A 22,043-nucleotide genomic window follows, 5' to 3' on the forward strand; every position below is an offset into this window, starting at 1 on the left:
AGAGTACCTGTAGCCAGTTACCCTGCAGTTTAAACAGAGCTGCAATAATTAAAGTGATGGTACTGTGTAGAAAGCATCTGTAACACCTTACAGGAAAATTGAGAATAAGAGCTCTCAAAAATTGTAACAGAACCCCATTAGGGTGGGATAGGGGCACAGCAGTGCACCTTTAGACCGCTGCCTTAAGATGGGAGTCGTCATTGACCGGCTGCCTCCTGCACGCCCCCTACTCGGGATCGAGTCCAAAACCCAGGCATGTGCCCTGCCCGGGAATTGAACTGCTGTCTCCTGGATCATAGGTCAGTGCTCAACTGCTGAGCCATGCCAGCCGGGCACCAGTTCCTTTTTATAACCCAGTTAATTCCGCTAGTAACAATCGTAAGTGTATAAAGGTACGGCTACTGAGATAACATATGACCATCATTGGGAGTGAAGAGTAAGGTGTGGAATGCCAGACTTTTCACTTGGATGGTCTTACATTTAAAAAAAGAAAGAAAATTTATTTCCATTTTTATTTGATGTTTCCAAATATAAAAAAAGTCAAGATTCTTACACCAATTATCTCAATGAGACCATGCAAAGCAATTCAAGTGTATACAACAATCACACACACACCCTTGCTTCAGTTTTGCTGCTTTATACAACTGTGTGATCAACATTGGAAAACTGAATGGCATGTGTCTGGTTGGAAAATTACACCCGTTTACAAAAAAACAACCCAACAACATGCAGGATAGTTGCTACTTTGTGTCTGCAAGTCAATTTACAAACTTATTTGATTCAGGAGGCACATGGGACTGAAAATTTTAGCTGTCCAGTTTTATCCAACTACCCCACAGAAAGCACAAATGACAGTCCCAACACTAATCTTTGGAGGGTTGAGATAGACACTTTTTGATATCTATAGTAGATTCAACTATTGAGCCGGAAAATGTAGGCTTTTCCTCTGAACAGAAATAAATCCTTGGGGCCCCTTCCTCTAATTTTGTTACACTGGGTTCCACCAGAATAGTGGAGCATCCCTCGTTTGAAATTTAGTGTGACGACTGTAAATATGTTGCATTATACAAATTCTTGCTAGTTGCATAGACTAAAGACAGTTTGCTAAATGGCACTGAAAAAATCCTGACTTAAGTGGCACTACTTCATCCAAATATTTCTGACCAAAGAATATTATACAACAATATTTATAGGCTCACTTTTAAGAGATGGCTGACATTAATACTGTACATATTTTACAGATCAAATACATAGTCTAAGAGTTTATAAAATAAGTTCATGCATTGTTAACTCTAAGAATGTCATGTACAAGATACCCCCCCCAAGTACTGTGACAGCATTTCAGGTGGACACAGTCCTATATACAAAAACAATCCAGTTTCTCTGCTGTGTTAGTATGTAATTTAAAGAAACTTCAGAGATTACTGAGAATAAAAACCAGTCCATTGAAGATTGATAGAAAGTGTCAATCTGTGGGATTTAAAATGTGGTTTTTCTTAAACACCCAGAATATATAACCTCTGTACAAAGAAAAATATAAAAATTCTGGATGATCGTGTTTGATCACACTACATAATTTAGAATGAAATGTCATTGGTTAAATTACTCATTCCATTGACAGCATTAATTTGTGAACTAATGTTTACATCTAGTTCAGCTGCATTTATGGCACAAGATCTCATATTTTTTAAGTGGCACCAATTTTCCTCAAGTGTAACAGCACTCTATTTTTAGCAGCAATTATATTTTTAAAGGTTAACAATTTGTAGAACAAATGTGCAACTATACTTATTTTCTACTTTTTACTCACCAGTTACAATATTTACAAAAGGCTAATGTCTACATAAAGAATGATCTTGCCCTCATGCCCCACCCCACATCTTATTCAAAGGTTTTCCTTCTCATCTCATTTCTGGCCTATTTGGGGGAAGTACAGGAGTTTCAGACAAGGTACCTATGTATTTTAGAGAGGGTTCTTGATTTCATATGTATAAAGACCAGTATAAGACAAAATAATTCTTAGTTCAGGTATGTTCCAGTGCCCCAAAAGTTATATGATAAATAGTACCTATTGACACCCTATAAAAGATGAGACATCCTAAAGGTACCCTAACAATCTAAGTCTGTAACAGCTGATCAGCTAGAAGGCCATTTTAATTGTGAAGCAGTCATCACTGACTGGTGTTTGAGGTTATAGACGCTACACCTAGATGTGGTTATTGGTAACCAACAAGTTTAACTGAACAGGTGCCACTAAATTCAAAAACTGAAAAAATATTTTTAAAAAGCAACTTACATTGAGGGAAATTTGGTTCTCAGGTATTCGGTGTAAAGAGAGATTATAGATAAAGGGAATTGGCAACTGTGCTTGCTAAAATTCCATGAATCCAGATTTCATGATAAGTATTTGCTACATGCATTTTGCTTACAATCCCTCCCTAAACATTGCCAATTCTAGAGTTAAAATTTTGTGTTAAAGAGCTATTGAGGAATAGGGGAATTATGCTAGTGACATAATACCCGTTGTGAAAATTGAGACGGGTTGACAAATGCCTGAAAATAGCAAAATAGGTCCTTTGTCAAAATATTGGGCCATACAGAAATAGTCGAAATATGGAATTTATGAATTAAGATTGTTATCCTATGAACAAGTTTTTCTTTAACGTCAAGAATTATTTTTGCTAATTCCTGTAACAGAAGGATTTTTTGAATATATTAATGCTGTGAATGAGAAAACAATTTGGGGGGGGTAAAACATAACCTCAAGGTGATCTGACAGAAACCACAGACTGGTATCAAATGGACGAAAAACTGAAAAAATGACAAAATAACAAGGAGGGCAGGATGGGGGGCACAGTTAAGGCATCTAAAAAAAATTCCACATGGCTTTGGCTTATTAAAGTATTTTACACTATAAAAAAAAAAAAGATTTGAAAGCATCTGGAAAACATGCAAATTGTTTGAAAACCTTGCATGGCAAATTCAGACAGTTTGCAAGCGTCATTCAGATGTTTGCCAAAGAAAAGAAAGAAGCCTCTCCCCACGAGACTGCGCATGGTGGGAGATGACCTCCCCATTCTCTCTATCTTCTAGTAGATGGCAAGCCGGAGGTTTGTGCAGCAGTTACAAACAAGGTGTTGTTATCAGGAAGAGAAGGTACTGTGGAATTTCCATTGGACGAAGAACAACCCAGCTTTAGTTTTTCCAGATACTCTGCATGTACAGGCTTATGACACTGGAGAACTTTGATGGCATCTTCTACTTTGAACCACTCTCTCTTCCTTCCTAGAAAACAGTAATGACACTGGTCACTATACAATAAAGTCAAGTTTAAAAACACTGTTAACAATGCTCCTCACACTCTTCCCTCACAAATGACTGTTTTTGGAATGGCTTAGATAACAATATGTTAAAGAATTTAAAAATAATTTGAATGTCGAGACGTATATTGATCTTCCTGTCTCTAAAAGGAAGGTCACCAGAAAACTGGATACAAGTATGCAGTATCTGAATTAAGAGAATTCTGACAGCAAAAAGAAACTTACCTATATTAACAGAATCCTCCCAATCTTCTAATATTTCAGTGACAGTAAGAACATAAACATATGTTCTGTGCTTTCGGTCTTGGTTCTGCTTGAATATAAAAAGAAAAGCATTTTAACCTAGAGGAGCTACTTGTGTACGTATTAAGGGAAAAAATTCAGCTGTGGCCTATTACTGATTAGCATAGCCTATTTACCAACGTGGCCAAGTATGCTCAATTGTATAATCCAGCACAGAAGTGAGTTTATGTAAGACAAAATATTTAAAATGGTGAAATTAGCTCCCAATACTAAACTTTTAGCACTGATTTCTGTCCATCAGATAAGTAATTAAGACTGGAATGGAATCTATATTAAAAGAACTGCATTCCTGTCATTTTTAAGGTCCTATTCCCTGGAGCTAATCCCGATAGCCTTTCAACACCATGGAAAACTGCTTCCCTGAGGACCTGTAGAGAGCATCCACAGTTAGTTTCAGAACATTCCCCTTAGAGGATTATAAGACACACAGTGCAGCCCTACTAACCTAGACTAGGACTTCTCAACCTTCGCTGCCGATTACATCACCCAGGGCGAATGTTTTTTTGAGACACCAGTTAGTTTGAGATGAGGCCTAAGTATTGATATTTAATTTAATTAATTTTTTTAAATGTTTTTATTGATTTCAGAAAGAGGGAGAAACATCAATGATGAGAGAAAGTCATTGATCAGGTGCCTCCTGCATGCCCCCTACTGGGGATTGACCCCAAAACCTGGGCATGTGCCCTGACTGGGAATCAGTTACCTCCTGGTTCACAGGTGGGGGCTCAATCACTGAGCCGTGCCAGCTGGGCCTAAGTATTGATATTATTTTTTTATCTTTATTGTTGCAAATATTACAGATGTCCCCTTTTCCCCCTCATTGATCCCCTCCACACCACATACACTCCCACCCCCAGGCCTTCTCCATACCAATGTCTATGTCAATGGGTGATGCTTATAAACATACAAATTCTCTGATTAATCTCTCCCCACCTACTCCCCTGTTCCCACTGAGACCCTCAGTCTGTCCCATGCTTCTATGTCTCTGGATCTATTTTGTTCATCAGTTTATTATATTCCACATGAGAGAGATCATGTCGTATTTGTCTATCTGGCTTATTTCACTTAGCATAATACTCTCCAGTTCCCTCCATGCTGTCCCAAAGGATAAGAGATCCTTTTTTATAGCTGCATAGTATTCCATGGTGTAAATGTCCCCACAGTTTTTATCCATTCATCTACTGATGGATACTTGGGCTGTTTCCAGATCTTAGCTATTGGAAATAACACTGCTATAGACAAAGGGGTGCATGTATTCTTTCTGAATGGTGTTTTGTGATTCTTAGGATATATTCCTAGAAGTGGAATAACTGGGTCAAATGGCAGTTCAGTATTTAATGTTTTCAGGAAACTCCATACTGCTTTCCATAGTCGTTGCACCAAGTATTGATATTTTAAAAGCTTCCAGATGAACTATACGCAGCCAAGGTTGAGAATACCTGGTTCTTCCAATTGTGGAACATTATTTTTAGTCCTACATTCTAACTCAACTTTACCCATATTAAAACTGCCATCTATTCTCGTCTCTCGGTTCAAAACTAAACACAAGGTGGCCTTAAGACAAAGGGACTCACCTTCAACTCAATTAAAGTTAGCCTTGTTTGGTGTAGTCTAAGACTACAGATAATTGCCCTAATTTTTTCTACCACAAATAACGTGAGTAATCCACTCACTGGAACAGTGATTTTGTCTGTAGGAAGGAGTAAGAATAGTAAAGTAGAGGCATCTCTCACTTAAACATTATTGTTCCTTATTTGTAAGAACTCGTTATCTCCAGGCCTAACAAATGAATATCTTTATATGCTATTATGCTCACGAATGCACTGAAATCACCAGGATGAATGAGTAGGGCAACTCTAATTTTCTTTTATATTTTCTAAGGGGGAAGTTACATTGATTACCATTTTCTGTTCAAATTCTATAAAGTTTAAATTGTACTCTATAAAAATTAAATAGTAAAAGCATTTAATACTATTATCTTCCCATGTTATATAAACTTTATTTAAAATGTGAGAAGTTTTCTTGAAAAATCTTGTCCACATACTGACAAATGTGTTATTTACACCATGGCTTCTCAGAATTGCAGGAAATTCTCAATGTTTTTTAGCTTAACCAGGAGATGGTGCTGTTTAACTGGGTAAAGTGAGTGCTGAATTCTGGGAAAGTTTGAATACTATATTAAGAACTTTACTCTTAATAATTACTGTATTCTGGGAATCAATTCTATCAAGTGCTGCATAATCAGAACTTTTTCTCAATTCCTGTAAAAAGGCTTAAAAACAAAATTTATATGGTTCTATCAGAAGGACTGAGCTAACCCTTAAATAGTGTCTTGAAAACAGTCATACTGTATCTGGTATACTATGTATCTAAGGGCCTGAATCTATTTGAGAATAGTTTGGGCCTCATGATTTGACCTCATTTCTCCCTATCTTCCACAGACTACCTACCACTTCCAAATTTCCTCCCCACAAATTCCATTCTGCATTCAGTGATGAGAATTCTATGCTTTTAGCATCTATTCTATGTATCTGAGCTTTGTATCCTCACACAGCCCTTTAAGGATAGTCATTATGTATATCATCTAGGGTACATTTCCAGACAGTATCCACAAGAGACTTAGGCCCTTAGGTGATACTGAGGATACTGTACCTCCTAAAAAAGTCTATACCTAAACAGCATTCAGTGAATCAAGAGAGAAGTCTATCTCCATCAACTTCACTGTATTGTCATATAGAAGTAATTACTACTGTAACAATGCTTGTATATAACTGACAGTACAGGAAAATTAAGTGGTTTTTACTTCCTTCCCTCCTAATTCTTATGGCTTACTTGCCTAGTGATAGTTTTAGAGGAATGTCTACTTTAGTTTAGGCTGCTGCCAGATTATCTGGCTCATTAGGAAGGAATGATTAATTCTCTTATCAGCAAACCAAGGATTACTTTTCTTGAGAGAAAGACATACAGACAGACACAGAAACAGCTATGTGAGAAACACTGATTGGTTGCTTCCCACATGTGGCCCAACCAGGGATCAAACCCGCCACGGTGCAAAGAACTACACTCCAACCGAGCCACACTGGTCAGGGCCCAAGGATTACTTTTGTAACTCACCTCAAATATGCCCAGGAGTCTGCCTAATTTTCCTTTGACTCCAGCCTATTAAAAAAAGATGAAATGTAAAAATTTTACCCTTTCATAACAAAATTGATATGAAAATTACTTTCTGGCTACTTCAACTTTTAAACCTGAACACAATAGGTCCTCCCATACTAAGTCTGTTTCTGTGACTTTGGGGGGGGGGGGGGGGGCTGTGCAAAGATTCACGATGTGTGGTTTGCTATAATACACCACTTCATTCACAACTTCCTGTTGATCAGACTAATTGTCATTTATTTTGTAAGAAATGGCAAGGACTGACCAAAAATTAACTTCCTATAAATTGGGGATAAACTTCCTGAATTTTGGAAACAGAATTTTCTCTGAACTGATAAGTACTCTTCCCCCTTCTTACTTCAAGGCCTATCTCTTCCTTTATCCACACATCTCAGGAGGTACAATTTTTTCTACATGCTACTTCTACTGCAGAGTCCTCATTACGCTTACCTAGTAAAAGACTGGATCTTCAATGTGCCCTCGATTCAAATCCACACTGTGAACTAATAGACTGGTACATGCTTATCTTCTCTATCTCAGATGTGTTCTTCCCTCAAGAAGCCACTCATCCTTCAGGACCCATCTCTATGAAACCTCTCCAGCTACACACCAAGGCCCAAAGGAGAGCTTTAGTATTGCTTTCCCATTTATACTCTGCTGTTCAATAACTTTTTATGGCACTTACTACGCTGTTTGGCCTGTGAGTAAAAGCAAGTTGTATATCATCAGGTTTAAGAAGTAGGCCATGTTTGCTTTTGTGCATGTGTGTACGCATGTGTTAACTTTCAGATGAAACAAGTAAAATAAAAGCAATTTGTTTCTCATTCATTTGAAAAAGAATCATACCACATGATTAATGTCTCTGTATGTATTCACTCAGTGTAATACTAACCTTGCTCTGGGCAAGGCCATCATGTTATATACTGATCACTGATCGGACTTATTGTTTGTTACTCAATTCCATGTTCCACACTGAGTTTAGCTCTATTTTACCGGGTAGGAAAAATATCTGCTTAGCAAAATGCTAGATAAAGTCATGTGCTTAAAAATGTTAAACTAGGCAACAAAAAAATCACTCATGTGACCTGCCTTCTTGCCTTCTCCTAGTGTATGTAACAAAGTGCCTTGTTTGTGAACCAGAAGACTGTCCTGTAAAACCCAAAATACAGTCTGTGTGGAAGGAGAAAATAGACAATACTGTTCACCTCACCTCTTCATAAACCTCCCTCACGGCAGCACCGCCAGGCTCCTCCTCAGGCTCCATTCCTCCTCCTGGGACAATCCATTGGTCTGGGTACCGACTGCTGCTCACCAATAGCACCTGTAAGACCCATGGTAACCTTATATTCCCAGCCTAAGAAGAACTATCCATATAAGTGACATTCTCAATCCTTTACAAGATTGTAAATCTCTTCTAGATTAACCCACTTTTAAATTTCATTAACATTATTAGGGGTACACATTATACCACAAGAAAAACAGTTGACAGCCTTTGTAAACACTGTCTCTGTGAATTTAAACTAACAGATTCAATTAGTAAAACTCTAATTCTTAGATATTAACAAAGGATAAAAACTGAGACTTGGTTTAATAGCCCCAGAGCTATATACACTGAGCGCTTGTGGTCAGATTCATAATTCTTTAGTTACAGAACCTTATTATTCTTCCAAATTTAAGGATATGTAACCATAGGCAGGTCACCCTGTTCCTTCATCTATAAAATGTAAGAATACTCAGGAGATAACACGTGCTGTGAGAAAGGAATAGGAATATTCATGTAAAGCCAATGCTGCATACATAAAGAATTCTTGTCATTTTTATACTTAAGATTAGCCGGAAAGAGGCACCCTTCATATTCTAAACCTATATAAATTAGCAGAAGTTGCTCCATTTTGATAATAGGCAGTTTTGTTTTCTTTTTTTAAATATATCTTTATTGATTTCAGCGAGAAGAAGGGAGAGGGAGAGATAGAAACATCAAGGATGAGAGAGTCATTGATCGGCTGCCTCCTGCACGCCCCCGACTGAGGATCGAGCCCGCAACCTGGGCATGTGCCCTGACCAGGAATCGAACCACGATCTGCTAGATCCTAGGCCAATGCTCAACCGCTGAGCCATGCCCAGCTGGGCAAGAATAGGCAGTTTTAATTTATGTTCTAGCAAAGAGTTGTCAAGCTATGGCCTACTGCCTGTTTTTGTACAGTCTGTGAGCTAAAAATGGTTTTTATATATGTTAATAATATGAAATTCAAATTTCAATGTTCATAAATAAAATTTTAGGAGAACCCAGACTCATTCATTTTTTACGTATCGTCTGTGAATGATTTTGTGCTACAACTAGAGTTGAGTAGTAGTGACAGTGATAATATAGCTTGCGAAGCATAAAATATCTGGCCCTTTACAGGAAAGGTCTGCAGTCCCCAATCAAGAACAGCATTAAGCTTGAAATGTGCAAACACTTAAAACAACAACTGTTATCACAGAGTATCCTAGAGGTTCACTTTTTTAACAGTACCTGAAACAAGCTTACATATTCATCTTATAAATGAAAATTTGTGGGCTAGGATAGATTGAAATTCACCCAAGTTAAAAAAAAAAAAAGTCTATGATAAATAACCAAATGATGTTTATGAAGATAACAGATGTCTTAACTAACCTGAACAAAAATGTTTGTAAAATTACCTTAGTATATTGCCTTCAAGTAAATGTAAACAGTTCTCACCAGATAAAGAAATCAATTTAGGGCAAAGTTTAATCTGCTGTGTGGGTCCTGATTTTTTTTTTGACATACATGCCAGTAGTTCTATCTACCCAGTTCCCTCCCTCCTGCCAGAGGAACTGCTGACCTGAAAAGTTCACAGACAGCACAGGATTCACCTCCTACTTGAGTAAGCTGCCAGGAACTCAACCTGCCCCAACTGGAAAGTTCCAGGCTGACAGCAGTTTGGCAACTCCCAGCTTTCCCCCCAAACCTCTAAAATGTTTGAAGCAGAAGGTATGGTAATACCTATTCAGGCACATGGTTTGAAAAAAAACAGACACCTTTGCCTATGGACACACCATCACCCCAGAACAGTGATCATTTAATGTTCAATGGATCTGAACATTGTTTCTTTCATTCTTTCTTTTTTTGCCTTCAGAGATTAGGAGAGTGAGAAACATAAATGTGAGAAAGACACATCGACTGGCTGCCTCCCGCACATCCAGACTGACCGGGGCCAAGCCTGCAACTGAGGTACTCATCCTTGAGCAGAACTGAACCCAGGACCCTTCAGTCCACGGGCCAACAGATTAACCACTGAGCCAAACTGGCTAGGGCTGTTTCTCTCATTCTTGATCTGAATAGGACTCTGTTGCTCTCACTAGCATCATTCCTTCAAGTGTATATATAACTGACAAAACAGTGGCAAGTCCAGAGACAGCACTGTAGATTAAGACAATGGCTGACAAAGCCATAGCTAAAGTACTAATGGCTGACATTGAGGGTACCATCAAGTCCAAACGCAGCAATTTGGGTAAAATAAAAAGGTCTTAAATTTAAGCTTTCTTAAGTATTAACAAATAGGGCTTGCATATCAAAACTGGAAACTAAAGAGCCAGAATAAGCAAATCTAGCAAGAATCTATGGTATACAAAGGCTTTGGCCCTATATTAAGACTGGCAAATGGCCCGGCCGGCATGGCTCAGCAGGCATGGCTCAGCAGTTGAGCATCGACCCATGATCCAGGAGATCGCAGTTAGATTCCCAGTCAGGGCACATGCCCAGGTTGCAGGATCGATCCCCAGCAGCGGGCATGCAGGAGGCAGCCAATCAATGACTCTCTCAACACTGATGATTTTTATCCCTCTCTCTCTCTCCCTGAACTCAATAAACACATATAAAAAAAAAAAAAGACTGGCAAATGAACCTAAGTTTTTAAGTTAAAACAAAAATGTTTAAGGTACACACAAGTATTATATCTTGCAACAAGGGAAAAGTACTGGTCCTGATTGCAGAGTTGGAGGCCTCTTCCTGGTCACTAGGTGTGTGTTAGGGATAACCTGGTTTCTATTGCCTGAATGAAATTCTTACTACACAATTCTATGCTCTCTAAGCAACTTCCTTGATTACCTTCATAATAGGTCAGAATGATGCAGGTAGCTAGCCACCGGAAAAGTACATCTTCACTTAGTAACTAGACAGTTTTAAAACCATAGATATTCATAATGTTTGAGTTCTGAAAAAAATAAAGTTCAGTGTCATGTATCTAGGTCAATGACAGTTATATTCCCATTTGTCCAAGATAAAAGCTAAATTACATAAGGTTAATAATGTTGAAAAACCCATTAATATAGTCTGTGCCTGCTTTTCTGAAACTAATACTTAAGCTTCCAATTTAATAGCAAGTCTTTATCTACAGGACTTCATTAACATATGACTAAACTTCTCTTCCAAAGTCAGTGACATGGAGCTCCTGCATGGTTCAACATCTCCCTTCATAAATTACTGTTTAGAAAGCATCAAGAAAACAGATCCATATTAGTTTTGGACAAATGATTTAGCTGAAACCAAGAACTTTTTGTGTGCTGACATCCCAAAATGATCAAATTGGATTAAACTATTAACTTGACATGCATCTTTCCAAAAATGATCAACTTAAATGAGTTATTAATACCTGTGTACAAAAATAATCAATGCCTCAACTACTAGCCTAAGAGATGTGATAAGGAGACTTTGGTGATGGTACAGGTTTGAAAACCAGTATGTTTCATCAAGTACTTGCCTACTCATCTTCAGCAGTTCATTCGGGGTTCAAATGAGGTCATGGCCACATCTGTGTGTGGAGCAGAGGGCAAGCGAGGGTGGTAATGAAAAAGCAAGAACCGAGGGATATACTCCATAGACAAGAGTAGACAGAACTATGGCATGGGTCTGCCAGGGCAGAAGAAATGAATCTGAGTAGCATAAGCAGAGACAAGAACAATTAAAACCCCTCCAACACACTGAAGAGCCTAAACCTATAGAACGACATCCCAAAGTATTATTCAATTGTCACTCCCAAAGCCATCTAAACATTTCTAGAACATCCTCAATCTACTAGGATCTATAATATAGCATTAGGATGCTAACTAATGCTCTGAAAATGATATTACTGAAGTAACAAAGGCTATAAAAGCTTATTCAGTAAGGATAAACCAACAGCTAACAGAACCATATATGGTCATTCATAGGTTTTTAAATTCCCTCTCAACTACCTTATTGAGTATATTAAACTTTGTATATACAAAAAGATGGCAGTCTGTCACTTTAGTGACAAGACAGATGAAAGTAAGCGTTCAATGTTTCGGATAAGCCAGAGCTGAGACCAAAGAAAAGATTTATAAAAGGAGGTTAGTCCACCCACCAGGCTGCAGAATTAGGCTGGAATCACACTCAAACTCCAAAGCCAGTGCTGAGTGTTGAAAAGGGAAGACATTCTTCTCTGGTCCAGCCTGACCACCTTCACATAAGCACTCCTGCTACACTAACAGACCTTGCTCCTCTTTCCATATGTTAGATGTTTATTAGAATAAAACACCATTTACCTGGCATTGTTGAAAAGCCATTTCTCAGACTTGTTTTCTTAGATATTAATGTTTCAAACATTTGGAATAGAAGTATTTCTCAAATCCTTCCCACTGGGGAGATGTAAGAGTGTGTAAACTAAAAATGCTGTTCAAATTCTATGCAATTCAGTTATGCCTTTGGAGGGTGGAGGTACATAGCTAGTCCCCTATAGCCAGTGGCCCCAAATTGCCCTTTGTGTTTCACCTTTTACCCTTAAAACTGCCCTTGGCTAAGGCCTGCTTCTGGGAACAAGTCACTACAGATGAACACTTCTCTCCTGGTAAAAACAAAGTTATCCAGAGAACCTCTCAAGTGGTCCCTAAATCTAAGAATGAAGAGTTTTATTTTGTGAATTGTATTTTGAGGCTGTTTTGGAGCGCTTGTTCCCCCCCTCCATTATCATGAACTAGGATCACATGAATGGCTAAACTACCTCTACCATAATTAACTATTCCATAGGCATTTAGCCAAAATTAGGCCAGCAGCATATTAGAAATACCCATTATGCAAACAGACATTTTAAAAGCGCACAGGTTACAACAATGTAGAGGTTGGTGACATTTCCCTGTGTATAGAAAAGGCTAACTTTGGATATTTATTTCATTTCAATGAGTGGTTCCATTTGAACCAGGTATCTGAGGAAGTAGGAGCCCTAGAACATGCTTGTGAAAAAGGTGGTCCACCTGATGACCCTATGTGTAAAAATGCTGGTAGAGACTCAGGTGCACTAATATTTGTTATTAGAATTGTTTTTGTTTATTAGAGTTCTGGTTTTAGAGTTCCATAGGTTTTAAGACTTATTTTTCCCATAAGCCTTAATTTTATGCATGATTTTGTAGAACTCAAGACATTTTGGGGATACATATTCAGGATTCTGGAGAACAGGGCCCCTGGTTCAGGAAGCTTAAAAGCTATTTAGAACAGTAAGTCAAAATGGAAGTCAGCCCAGAGGACAGGGTGAGCCTCCTCCCTACTCTGTGGGAATATAGTGTATGTTCTTGGGGCATGGGGGTAGTAGCTGTGCATCCCTCCTCCCTCAGCTCTGGCCCCCTGAACAATAAACTGCACTGTCTTAAAAAAAAAAAAAAAAAAAAAAAGTCAGTACTTACGACTGTTTTGTCAATGTTTCTCACTAACTGTGCCTGGATCCCACCCAAGATCAAGTCATTTCTATTTCTCCCTTTAGCACTGTATCCTATTTTGCTGCCAGGTCATTCTCAAAATGGAATACATCTAAAATCTAAATGTTACTTGTTTGAAACTAAAAGTTCCTTTCTTGCCTAGATAGTCTTCAGACTTACATTTAAGGTGCTCTGTTGTTCAACTATTATTTGTCCTATTCTGTCCTAAGCTGCAGCCCAACCACACCACAGCAACAACCAAGCCTTGCTCTGTGATGCTCGGTTCTTACTTTCCCACTCACTGAAATCCAACTCCAAATGACTCACCCTGGGCCTTAACCCTCGAGCAGCCAATGGCAGGCACTTTTGCCTTACTTTCCCCCTTTTTCATCAGTCATTTATCTTAACCCCCTGCTATAGAATGTTCCTTAGGAGCTGACACTATCTTTGCATCCCCATTAAAGTTAAAAAGTATCAAGTATGTGCCCTAGCCGGTTTGGCTTAGTGGTTAGAGCATCAGCTGGCGGACTGAAGGGTCCCGGGTTCAGTTCCCACCAGGGACACGTACCTCAGTTACAGACTCGATCCCCGGCTCTGGTCAGAGTCTGAGCAGGAGGCAACCAATTGATGTGTCTCTCTCACATCAATGTTTCTCTGTCTCCCCCTTCCACTCTCTGAAAAGCAGTGGAAAAAATATCCTTGGGTGAGGATTAAAAAAAAAAAGTATCAAACATAAGTATGTTCAAAGGAATCCATTTTTGGCTACATTTTGTGAATGTATGCCTCCTTTCATTGCACAGGCACAGTATCCTATCCCAGCGACTCTACAGGATGTATATTTGTGGGCTTGTCCAGAATCCCAACTGCCAAAACTTAGGGTAGTTCCACACCAAAGTAACTAGCTGACAAGAGAATGATCAAATGAACACAGACTTAAAAGAACCTGGGCCCAAAATGATCTGCCAGCTTCTTTGACCTTGATAAATTACTTCTGCTGCCCAATTTATTTCTATACAAATCTAATGCTTGTTACTTAGCTCACAGGACAGAAAAACATAAAATGGAAAAATACATAAAAACACCCCAAAAGAATATAGACTTGTTAAAACAGCCTTCTTTCCTAGAGCAACCTGTTCAAAAGTAAAGGGTACTACTTGAGAACTCTTTCAGCACAGGGACAGCCAAATAACTGCACTGCATAGCTTTCTGGGTTCATACAGCAATTACTATTTTATTTTGATTTACATTCTGTAAACATTTCATCATAAAATTAAGCATACATTTAAATCTCCCAACCAGGATATAAGTGTTCTTAACCCAGTAAGGGGAAACAAAATCTTACCTATTAGCTAAAGAGAGGTGGAAAGTCAGCAGTGTAATTTCAACAGAATGGGAAAAATTCATAGCAAAACACCAAGATGTCCAGGAAAGCTAACTAATAGGGTTCATTCTGTAATTATCGTATAATAGAGCCCCTAAATATACACAACTACAGAAATGAAGATGTTCCTGAAGTGCTAAAGCAGCCATTAAAAGTGGCTGTGCATTTCAGAGAATTCAGACCCTTCCCTCAGAGCATATTCTCTGATTCACTTGGTTTCTCAGAGGTTATCAGATTTACAAAGTTTTATGTAATGGATTTATCTAATAAATTCTCCAAATCTTGTTCCTTACTTCATTTTATCTAATCGCACTAGTCTCTTGACTCAACTACAGGCTAGTAATTTAGCATTGATTACAGTAGAAATAATTTCCCAGCACAAAAAGACCTCATTTATCGGCTAAGGCAATTTCCGAAGTTCTCAGACTTTGCATTACCATTCACACAATACAGACCATTTCAATTTCCTCCCATTTCCCATATTTTCCCCTGGGAACTTGTGTTTTACAAAGCCTGGATTCCAAGTTCACATTATGGCAAGACTTCAAAGTCATTACTTTCAGAAAGGCCTCCAAGCTCAGCCTCACAAAATCTCACTCATTCAGCAAATAGTGTGCACCCAATTGCTATGGGCTGGGCCCCATGCCAAGAGCCCAGCATCAGGAGCAGGGACCAGAGATCTGACTTTACCACTTCTTAATTATGTCACATGTCAGTACTTATGTTCTGCAATTGTCTCCTCATCTATAAAATAAGAGGATTAAATGTAACAAAGTTAAAGGGCTTCAGGCAATGCCCCTCACAAGATAAGCACTCGACTAAAAATGTGGCTACACAATAGTGAGCATATCAGACAAGATCCTTGACCTATCTAGATCACTTTTGGCTATTATGCTTTGTCCTCAAGCGGTCCTTCCCTCAAGGACCTTCTAATTTTTTTTTTATTTAAATAGAATGGAATTCATGCTGGTTGACTTTGTAAAAGTTAAACACCTTTCCACTTCTACTTTCTATCTCTCCTAAGTAGGCCCAGCTCAGAGAGACCAATTTTTTCTAAAAATGTAGGTTTAACACTTAAAGATCCCCAGCTGTGCACTGATCATTACTAAAAAGCTTGGTTTCTTTTCAAAAAAAATAAAGACAAATCAAGAGTTGGAAGAGCACCATTTTGAAGCACTGTGATTTGTTAGCATGCTAAGAACTGAGTGTACACGATGTCATACTCAGCCTAACTACAGGGACTAGCAATAAGGAAGCCATTAAATTCCCATCTCCAGCTTTAGCCTGTATTTTATTGTGTAGTTGGTTATGGAAGCGGAACTCAGAATGCTATTTTTCCCGTCTAATCATTTTAGGTAGTGCCAATGCTAAAACTTCTCGGACTATTATTGCCCTAAGCAAATTTAAAGCAGTGAGCCATTTTTAAATTAAGTAGATGTAACCGAAATAAGTAAAAACTGTTCTCCAGGGAAACCTCAAGGGCCTATCAACCCAATGCAGTCGGATAAGTTACAGATTGACTGCTTACTCTCAGAATAAGAAAGACGGCTCCTCTCCAGATGTCAAGCCCAAAACAGCAAAGTAAAGAAGCTTTGATGAACATGCTGAGAGCCAGAGATTACTGCCTGGAAATGGCAACTTTGCCCACCTCTAGTTCATCCCCCTTCTGGCGTTGTTCCGCATGTTTCACTAACCATTTTTCTGCAATTAGAAAACTTTAAAAGGAAGCTTTAAAAAAAATTCAAGTATAATTATGACAAGTGCGTGTGAGTTCAACAAGCCACTTAAAAGTGGGACTAACAGAACTAGACAGAATGGGTTTTTATTTTAAAGCACCGGGGCTGTCGGCTTTCCCACAAACCAGCCTAGATCGAATACGAGACCGCCAACTGTTGTAACATAGAAGGGAAATGTAAGAAGAGGCAGAAAGGCGAGGGCTGCAACGCTCACGCCATTTCCACTCCCTCCATTAGCACTCGAGATCTGTCTGGCTTTACGCTCAGTTCGCACGTTAAGATGGTGACTGGCGAGGCGCGACCCACACGGCGGGGGCCTTCCCGGGGCCCGGAGGCGTCTCGGCCTCGGTCTGCACCGCGTCCCCGTTGGAGAACGTTAGGCTGGGCGAGCCCCTTTGTCTCTTCTATCAACCCCGAGAAAGAAAGGAAGGAAGGAGGCAGGGAGGGAGGGTGGGAGGGAGGGAAGGGGGGTCAATCCCTCCCAGCCCCGCAGCCGGGCGGAGGGGCGGGCGGGCCGAGAGCTGGGGCCAGCGCCCCGACCGCCCGGGCCCCGCGGAGGGCCGAGCGCGCCGGCCCCTCACCTCGTCCTCCTGCTCGCTCCGGAAGCACAGGCACGCCGCCCGCTTCTTGAAGCCCTCGCGGTCGTAGGTCCGCGTCTGGTTGGGCTTGAACTTCATCATAGAGGCGGGCTCTGGCTGCCGCTGCTGCTCCGGACGCCGCCGCGGGGGCCCGGCCGCCGCCACCCCGCCGGGGAGTGGGGGCGAGGGCGAGTCGGGCGCAGGGGTGTCGGGAGGCGAGGCGGCGGCGCGGGGAGGGCGGCGAGGCCGGTCAGTCCCGAAGCCGGCGGCCGCTCCGACGCGGGGCAAGGCGCGAGCGCGGGTCACTGGAGCCCGGGAGCCGGGGAGGAAGCGCCGCCTCTGCCTGGGCTTCCGCCGCTCTCCATGGAGCCCGCCACCCGCTCGCCTCCGCTCCCTCCCGTCGTCGTCGCCGCCGTCGCCGCCGCCGCCGCCGCCAAGGGGAAGAGCGAGGCTCGAGGACCGCACCACGAGGAGACAGTTGCGGAGACTCGCACTGACTGGGTAGCAGCGCCGCCCCCTCCGCCCTGTTTAAGCGGCCGGGCGCACGCCCCGCCCCGCCCCGCGCGCTCCGCCCTGCGCGCCGAGCGCCTGCGCGCGGGGACCGTTGCGGCGGGGGGGGAGGGGGCAGAGCCGGCCTCGGCGCCGGGGTCTGGCTGCGGCGGGCGCGCCGCCGAGCGCGGGACGGCAGTGCGGCTGCAATGGCAGGGGCGGAAGGAAGCAGGGGCCCCTTCCTCGGGGTGATAAATCCTGCGACTCTCCCCGGGGGGCCTTGAGCCCCGTCTCCGCGAGCGGGGCTGTGACCGCACGCGTCCTGGGGAGGAAATGCCGGCGCGCCTCGCAGGGTTGCAGTCTCCGCAGTGGCCGTGTAGACGCGTCCAGAATTCGCCCGTGAAGTGAGGGGAGAGGAAGACTGAAGGCCTGGAAGGGTGAAGGCGTTGGTTAAGAGGTTTTATTATTTTTGTTTGTTTTCCAGAAGAAAGGGAGAAGGAACTCCCCCCCCCCTTAAAAAAACAAAAACAAAAACAGAACTGTGGTGAGGAGTCCTTTGTGTTCTTTCAGGAGCCGGCTCAAGCTTAAACGTTTCTTCCAATTACCCCCCCTTTGGCCCACCCCCCGCAGTGTTTCCTTATTGCCGGCAATGGCTAATGTTCCCTAAGCGGCTTTCTAGTGTCTTACTCTGAGGAGCAGGCGCAGCTTGGTGCTGGGGCCACGGCGCTGAATAGAGTGGGGTGCCTGCTATTTGAGAGCTTAAAGCCCCCCAGGGACTCGGGGCGAACCGCCCTTAGATGTCGGAGTGTCCCCGCGAGGCCCGAGGTTAGGGACTAGAGCGCCCCACCCCGCGCCTCCCGCGGGCGCCTGGGGCGCACCTGAGGGCTCCGTTTCCATTCCTGGACGGCCTACTGTGTGCCAGGCGCCGACACCTAACACCGGCCCTCACCCTTCCAGGATCTTAGACACCTGAGGGCAGATGGTCACATATGAAACAATCACATGAGTACGTGTAAAACCACGAAGGTGGTAAGGTTGGAGGTGGTGGGGTGTCATCGGGACCCCGACCAGGTCTGCGGGACAGAAAGGACTCCCTGCGGCGCCCGGCGGCGGCCGCGGGCTGCGGCGGGAGGAGGGCCCCAGGAGACCTAGGAGAGCCTGGGGAGCCTTCAAGGCCGAGGGAAGCGGGACTTATGCAACGTCCAGTGGAGGAGGGAGTGCGGGGAGTTTGTAGAAATGAAAGAAAAAGTCAGCAGACAAGGTGGGGAGAGCTGGGGTCGTCTCTGCCCAGAGGGGCGGGAGGCCTGACCGTCCAGAACCTGGAGGCTCTGAAGAGCCCGGAGCAGTGCATGGGGCTGTCCTGTCCTGGACTCCCACCCCCTTTAAGCTCAGGACTGCTGAACTCACTCAGTTTCTAACCCCCAGAGCCTAGCAGATACAACTTTGTAAAGTGAGTTAATGTCGAATAAGTGATTTAAGAAATGAAGTTTTACCATGGCACACTTAGAAATCTTATCAAGTCTGTGCAGACATTTCCTAAGCCTTAGCTTTCTTCTAGAAAACCCCTGAAGTTAATTTCCATATTTACAAATAGGGACAGAACACGTCTAGCTGGGGACTCCAGGACAGCTAATATGCCAATATTCTTTTTTAGATAACTGGTTCCAACTGATAAAGTAATCAATCTCACCGTAGTCTTTTTTAGTGACAAGATAAAGTTTCTCCTTAAAACTCTTCAAAGGTCTGGCTTCTCGTTGACATTTGGTGGATGCTTGCTAATTGAATATTGGTTCACTCAAGTATTTCCCATTTAGCAATTACACGAGGTGAGGCACAAATTGGAATTAACTGAAGGGGAAAGAGGAAGATGCCTGGAACCAACTCTGTGAGCGGAGGAAAAGCAGCAGCACAACGCCAGTGAGCGAGAGCCTGGGGCCACTTGCTTCAGGTTCCAGACCATTGGGTGGTGTTGAGAAGATCCTGAGTTCAGTTCCCACCTGTACCAATTACTATATGTAGCTTTTCTCACCTCTCAAATAGGTGTATGATTTATACCACCTGGTATAAGAACACAGTGGGTCTGAAAGTGCTTTAAAAGGATCAGGCATTTCAAGCAACATTTTATTAACAAAATTTTCATTGGAGACTTCTCCCTTTTCTCAAGGAGTAGAGAGAGTAGTGGAAAGGACCAGGTGCTTGGGGAGGGCTATGAATTTCCACACGTGAGGGAGGAGGTCTTAATTTAAAAGGAATTCTGCTACAGATGATTTAAACTAAAGAATGCTTTGATGCTATGAATAACCACTTTCTCCCCTTCCACGTTTTGGTTAATTGACTAATTTATTAGATTTTTGCAATTATTTGAGAGGGACCCAACAGAAAAGGAAAGTCATGTGACCAAAATGAGAAAATAGAGAAAGGCCAAATTATCAATGCTATGTCTTCATTTTCCTGTGTCAGTTTCTCAGTATTAGGGTATGCACCCCAACCTCCCTGCTTAGTATTGTCAGACATGTATTATGCATCAAAAATGCGCTTAGGCACTGTTCAAAGCTTAGATCATACCCAGCCAGATCACAGTTGAGATAGACATAGATGCAAGCTTGTTTTTTCTCTGCAGGGCTGGTAAGAACTGGGTTACACTCGCCAGTTCCCTTGGGGATCAGAGTCCAATTTCAGGTTAATCTCTGTTTAGTTCACTTACCCCACAGTATTGTCTTACCTAGAATTTAATATACACAGTCACTTCTTGTACTTTTCTTGAATATTTGGAACCTCAGCGAGGGAAACTGTTTAATAATGCCCATGCAGGGTACTTCTTTTCCCAGGTTTCTTTTAACAATGGAGCAGAGTCTAGGAGGCTGTGTAATAGGCGTAGGTATAGGGAGCTTGCTGCCTTCTTTTGAAACTGACTCATAATGTTACCATAAAGTAAGTTCCTTCTCTCATGGTAAAACTGGTGATGACAAATGATCTCTTCTTATGTCTTTTTAATGATAATAACAGCTAGTCTTTACTGAGTGTTAGCAACTGCTGGGTGCTTTTCTCCATGTCATTTAAATGATCCCACAGTAGCCCTATGAGGTAGCTACTATTAAAATCATCCCTATTTTACAGGCAAAGAAACGGGACAGAGATCTCTCTTTGCAACCCACATTCTTAACTCCTGCACTGTGTCACTGTGAGCTCCTCCTACTTCTTCTGTTACATGGCAATTTTATTGTGTATGTGTATATATTATTATCATGTGTATTGTGTCATATTCTAACACCGGGGTTTCAGTTTTGAAGTGAAAAAGAAGTTTTGTTTAAGGTGGGATCCTTAAGAGACGTTCCTTACTGTGAGAGTCTTGATTAATTTCCTATCACCTAAAGTGATTTTTTTCCTTTACCAAAGGTGCAGACTAAAATGGAGTAAGCAAAGTTTGAAAAATTTAAAAACCTTAAATTAAAGCCTTATGATTAAAAATCCTAAACAGGGTTCATCAATCCAACCAGCATTTGCAAAACTTTAAAAGCTGACTGTTTGATTTGGCCATTTATAAACTTCTCTTTCATTGAAATGAATAAATGATTTTCAGGTTTACACTCATTTTCTATTTCCTCAATTTCTATTTACTGCAGAGCACTTTGTTTCACAAGCATCATGTGTGTATGCAGTTCTCTGGGGCTAATAAAAATGTTTACCAGGAAGCACAGTTCCTCCTTCCCTTCGTTATCATGCAGGGAAAGGTGTCTGCTGAGTGGTTATCTCTTTGGCAAAGGCAATGACTTGACATTTCACTGACATCTTCAGCACAGCATTTTGCACTCCTGCTTCATCCAGAGAATGTTGCTTTTGCTACATAACAATTCTGCATTTTTGTTTGAGAATGAATAAGAAAAAAAGAATGTTTGTAAGACATGTTAAACAATTGCAATGCGTAGACCTTGTTTTGATCTAGATTCAAACAAATAGGAAGGATATAAGACAATCAGGGAATGTGAACTCTGACTGAATATTTTATATGAAGCAACTCTTGTTATTTCTTTTGGGGGCTGAGATAATGTTTATAAAGGGGAGTCCTTACCTCTTAGAGATATCTGCTAAAATATTAAAAGCTGAAGTGATATGATGTCTGAGATTTCCTTCAAAATAATCTGGATTGTCGCAGCAAGGAGGATGGGTGGGAGTGTGGAGGAAACTAGATAGTTCTGAGTTGATTGTTATTGAAGCTGTAAGCAATTAGAATTGAAGAGATAAAGGAGAGGAAAAGGAGAAATGTTCCACATTTTATGAGGGCATGGAAATGAATCTCCTCACTGTTAGAATATAAGTTGTGCACACTCATGATACAAGCATTAGAGTCTAGAATGGTTGGAATAATAAAAAA

The 22,043-nt window shown here is 41.5% G+C and overlaps 1 protein-coding gene across 2 annotated transcripts; it reads right to left on the reverse strand.

Annotated features, from left to right (window-relative positions):
* Positions 1-479: 479 nt before the first annotated feature.
* On the reverse strand, positions 480-17,340 carry NUDT4 (nudix hydrolase 4). 2 transcript variants are annotated; one of them, XM_087814496.1, is made up of 5 exons: positions 17,186-17,340; positions 7,990-8,100; positions 6,738-6,782; positions 3,546-3,630; positions 480-3,285 (listed from the first exon to the last, which is right to left on the reverse strand). In XM_087814496.1, the coding sequence occupies exons 1-5, from the start codon at positions 17,282-17,284 to the stop codon at positions 3,083-3,085; spliced, it is 543 nt and encodes a 180-aa protein (XP_087670622.1). In that variant the 5' UTR covers positions 17,285-17,340; the 3' UTR covers positions 480-3,082. The 2 variants fall into 2 exon arrangements, with proteins under 2 accessions (XP_087670622.1, XP_087670621.1); XM_087814495.1 differs by having other exon boundaries at positions 3,546-3,633.
* Positions 17,341-22,043: the final 4,703 nt, after the last annotated feature.

The sequence above is a fragment of the Miniopterus natalensis genome, chromosome 2 (genome assembly GCF_054644295.1).
Source record: "Miniopterus natalensis isolate mMinNat1 chromosome 2, mMinNat1.hap1, whole genome shotgun sequence".
NCBI lineage: Eukaryota > Metazoa > Chordata > Mammalia > Chiroptera > Miniopteridae > Miniopterus > Miniopterus natalensis.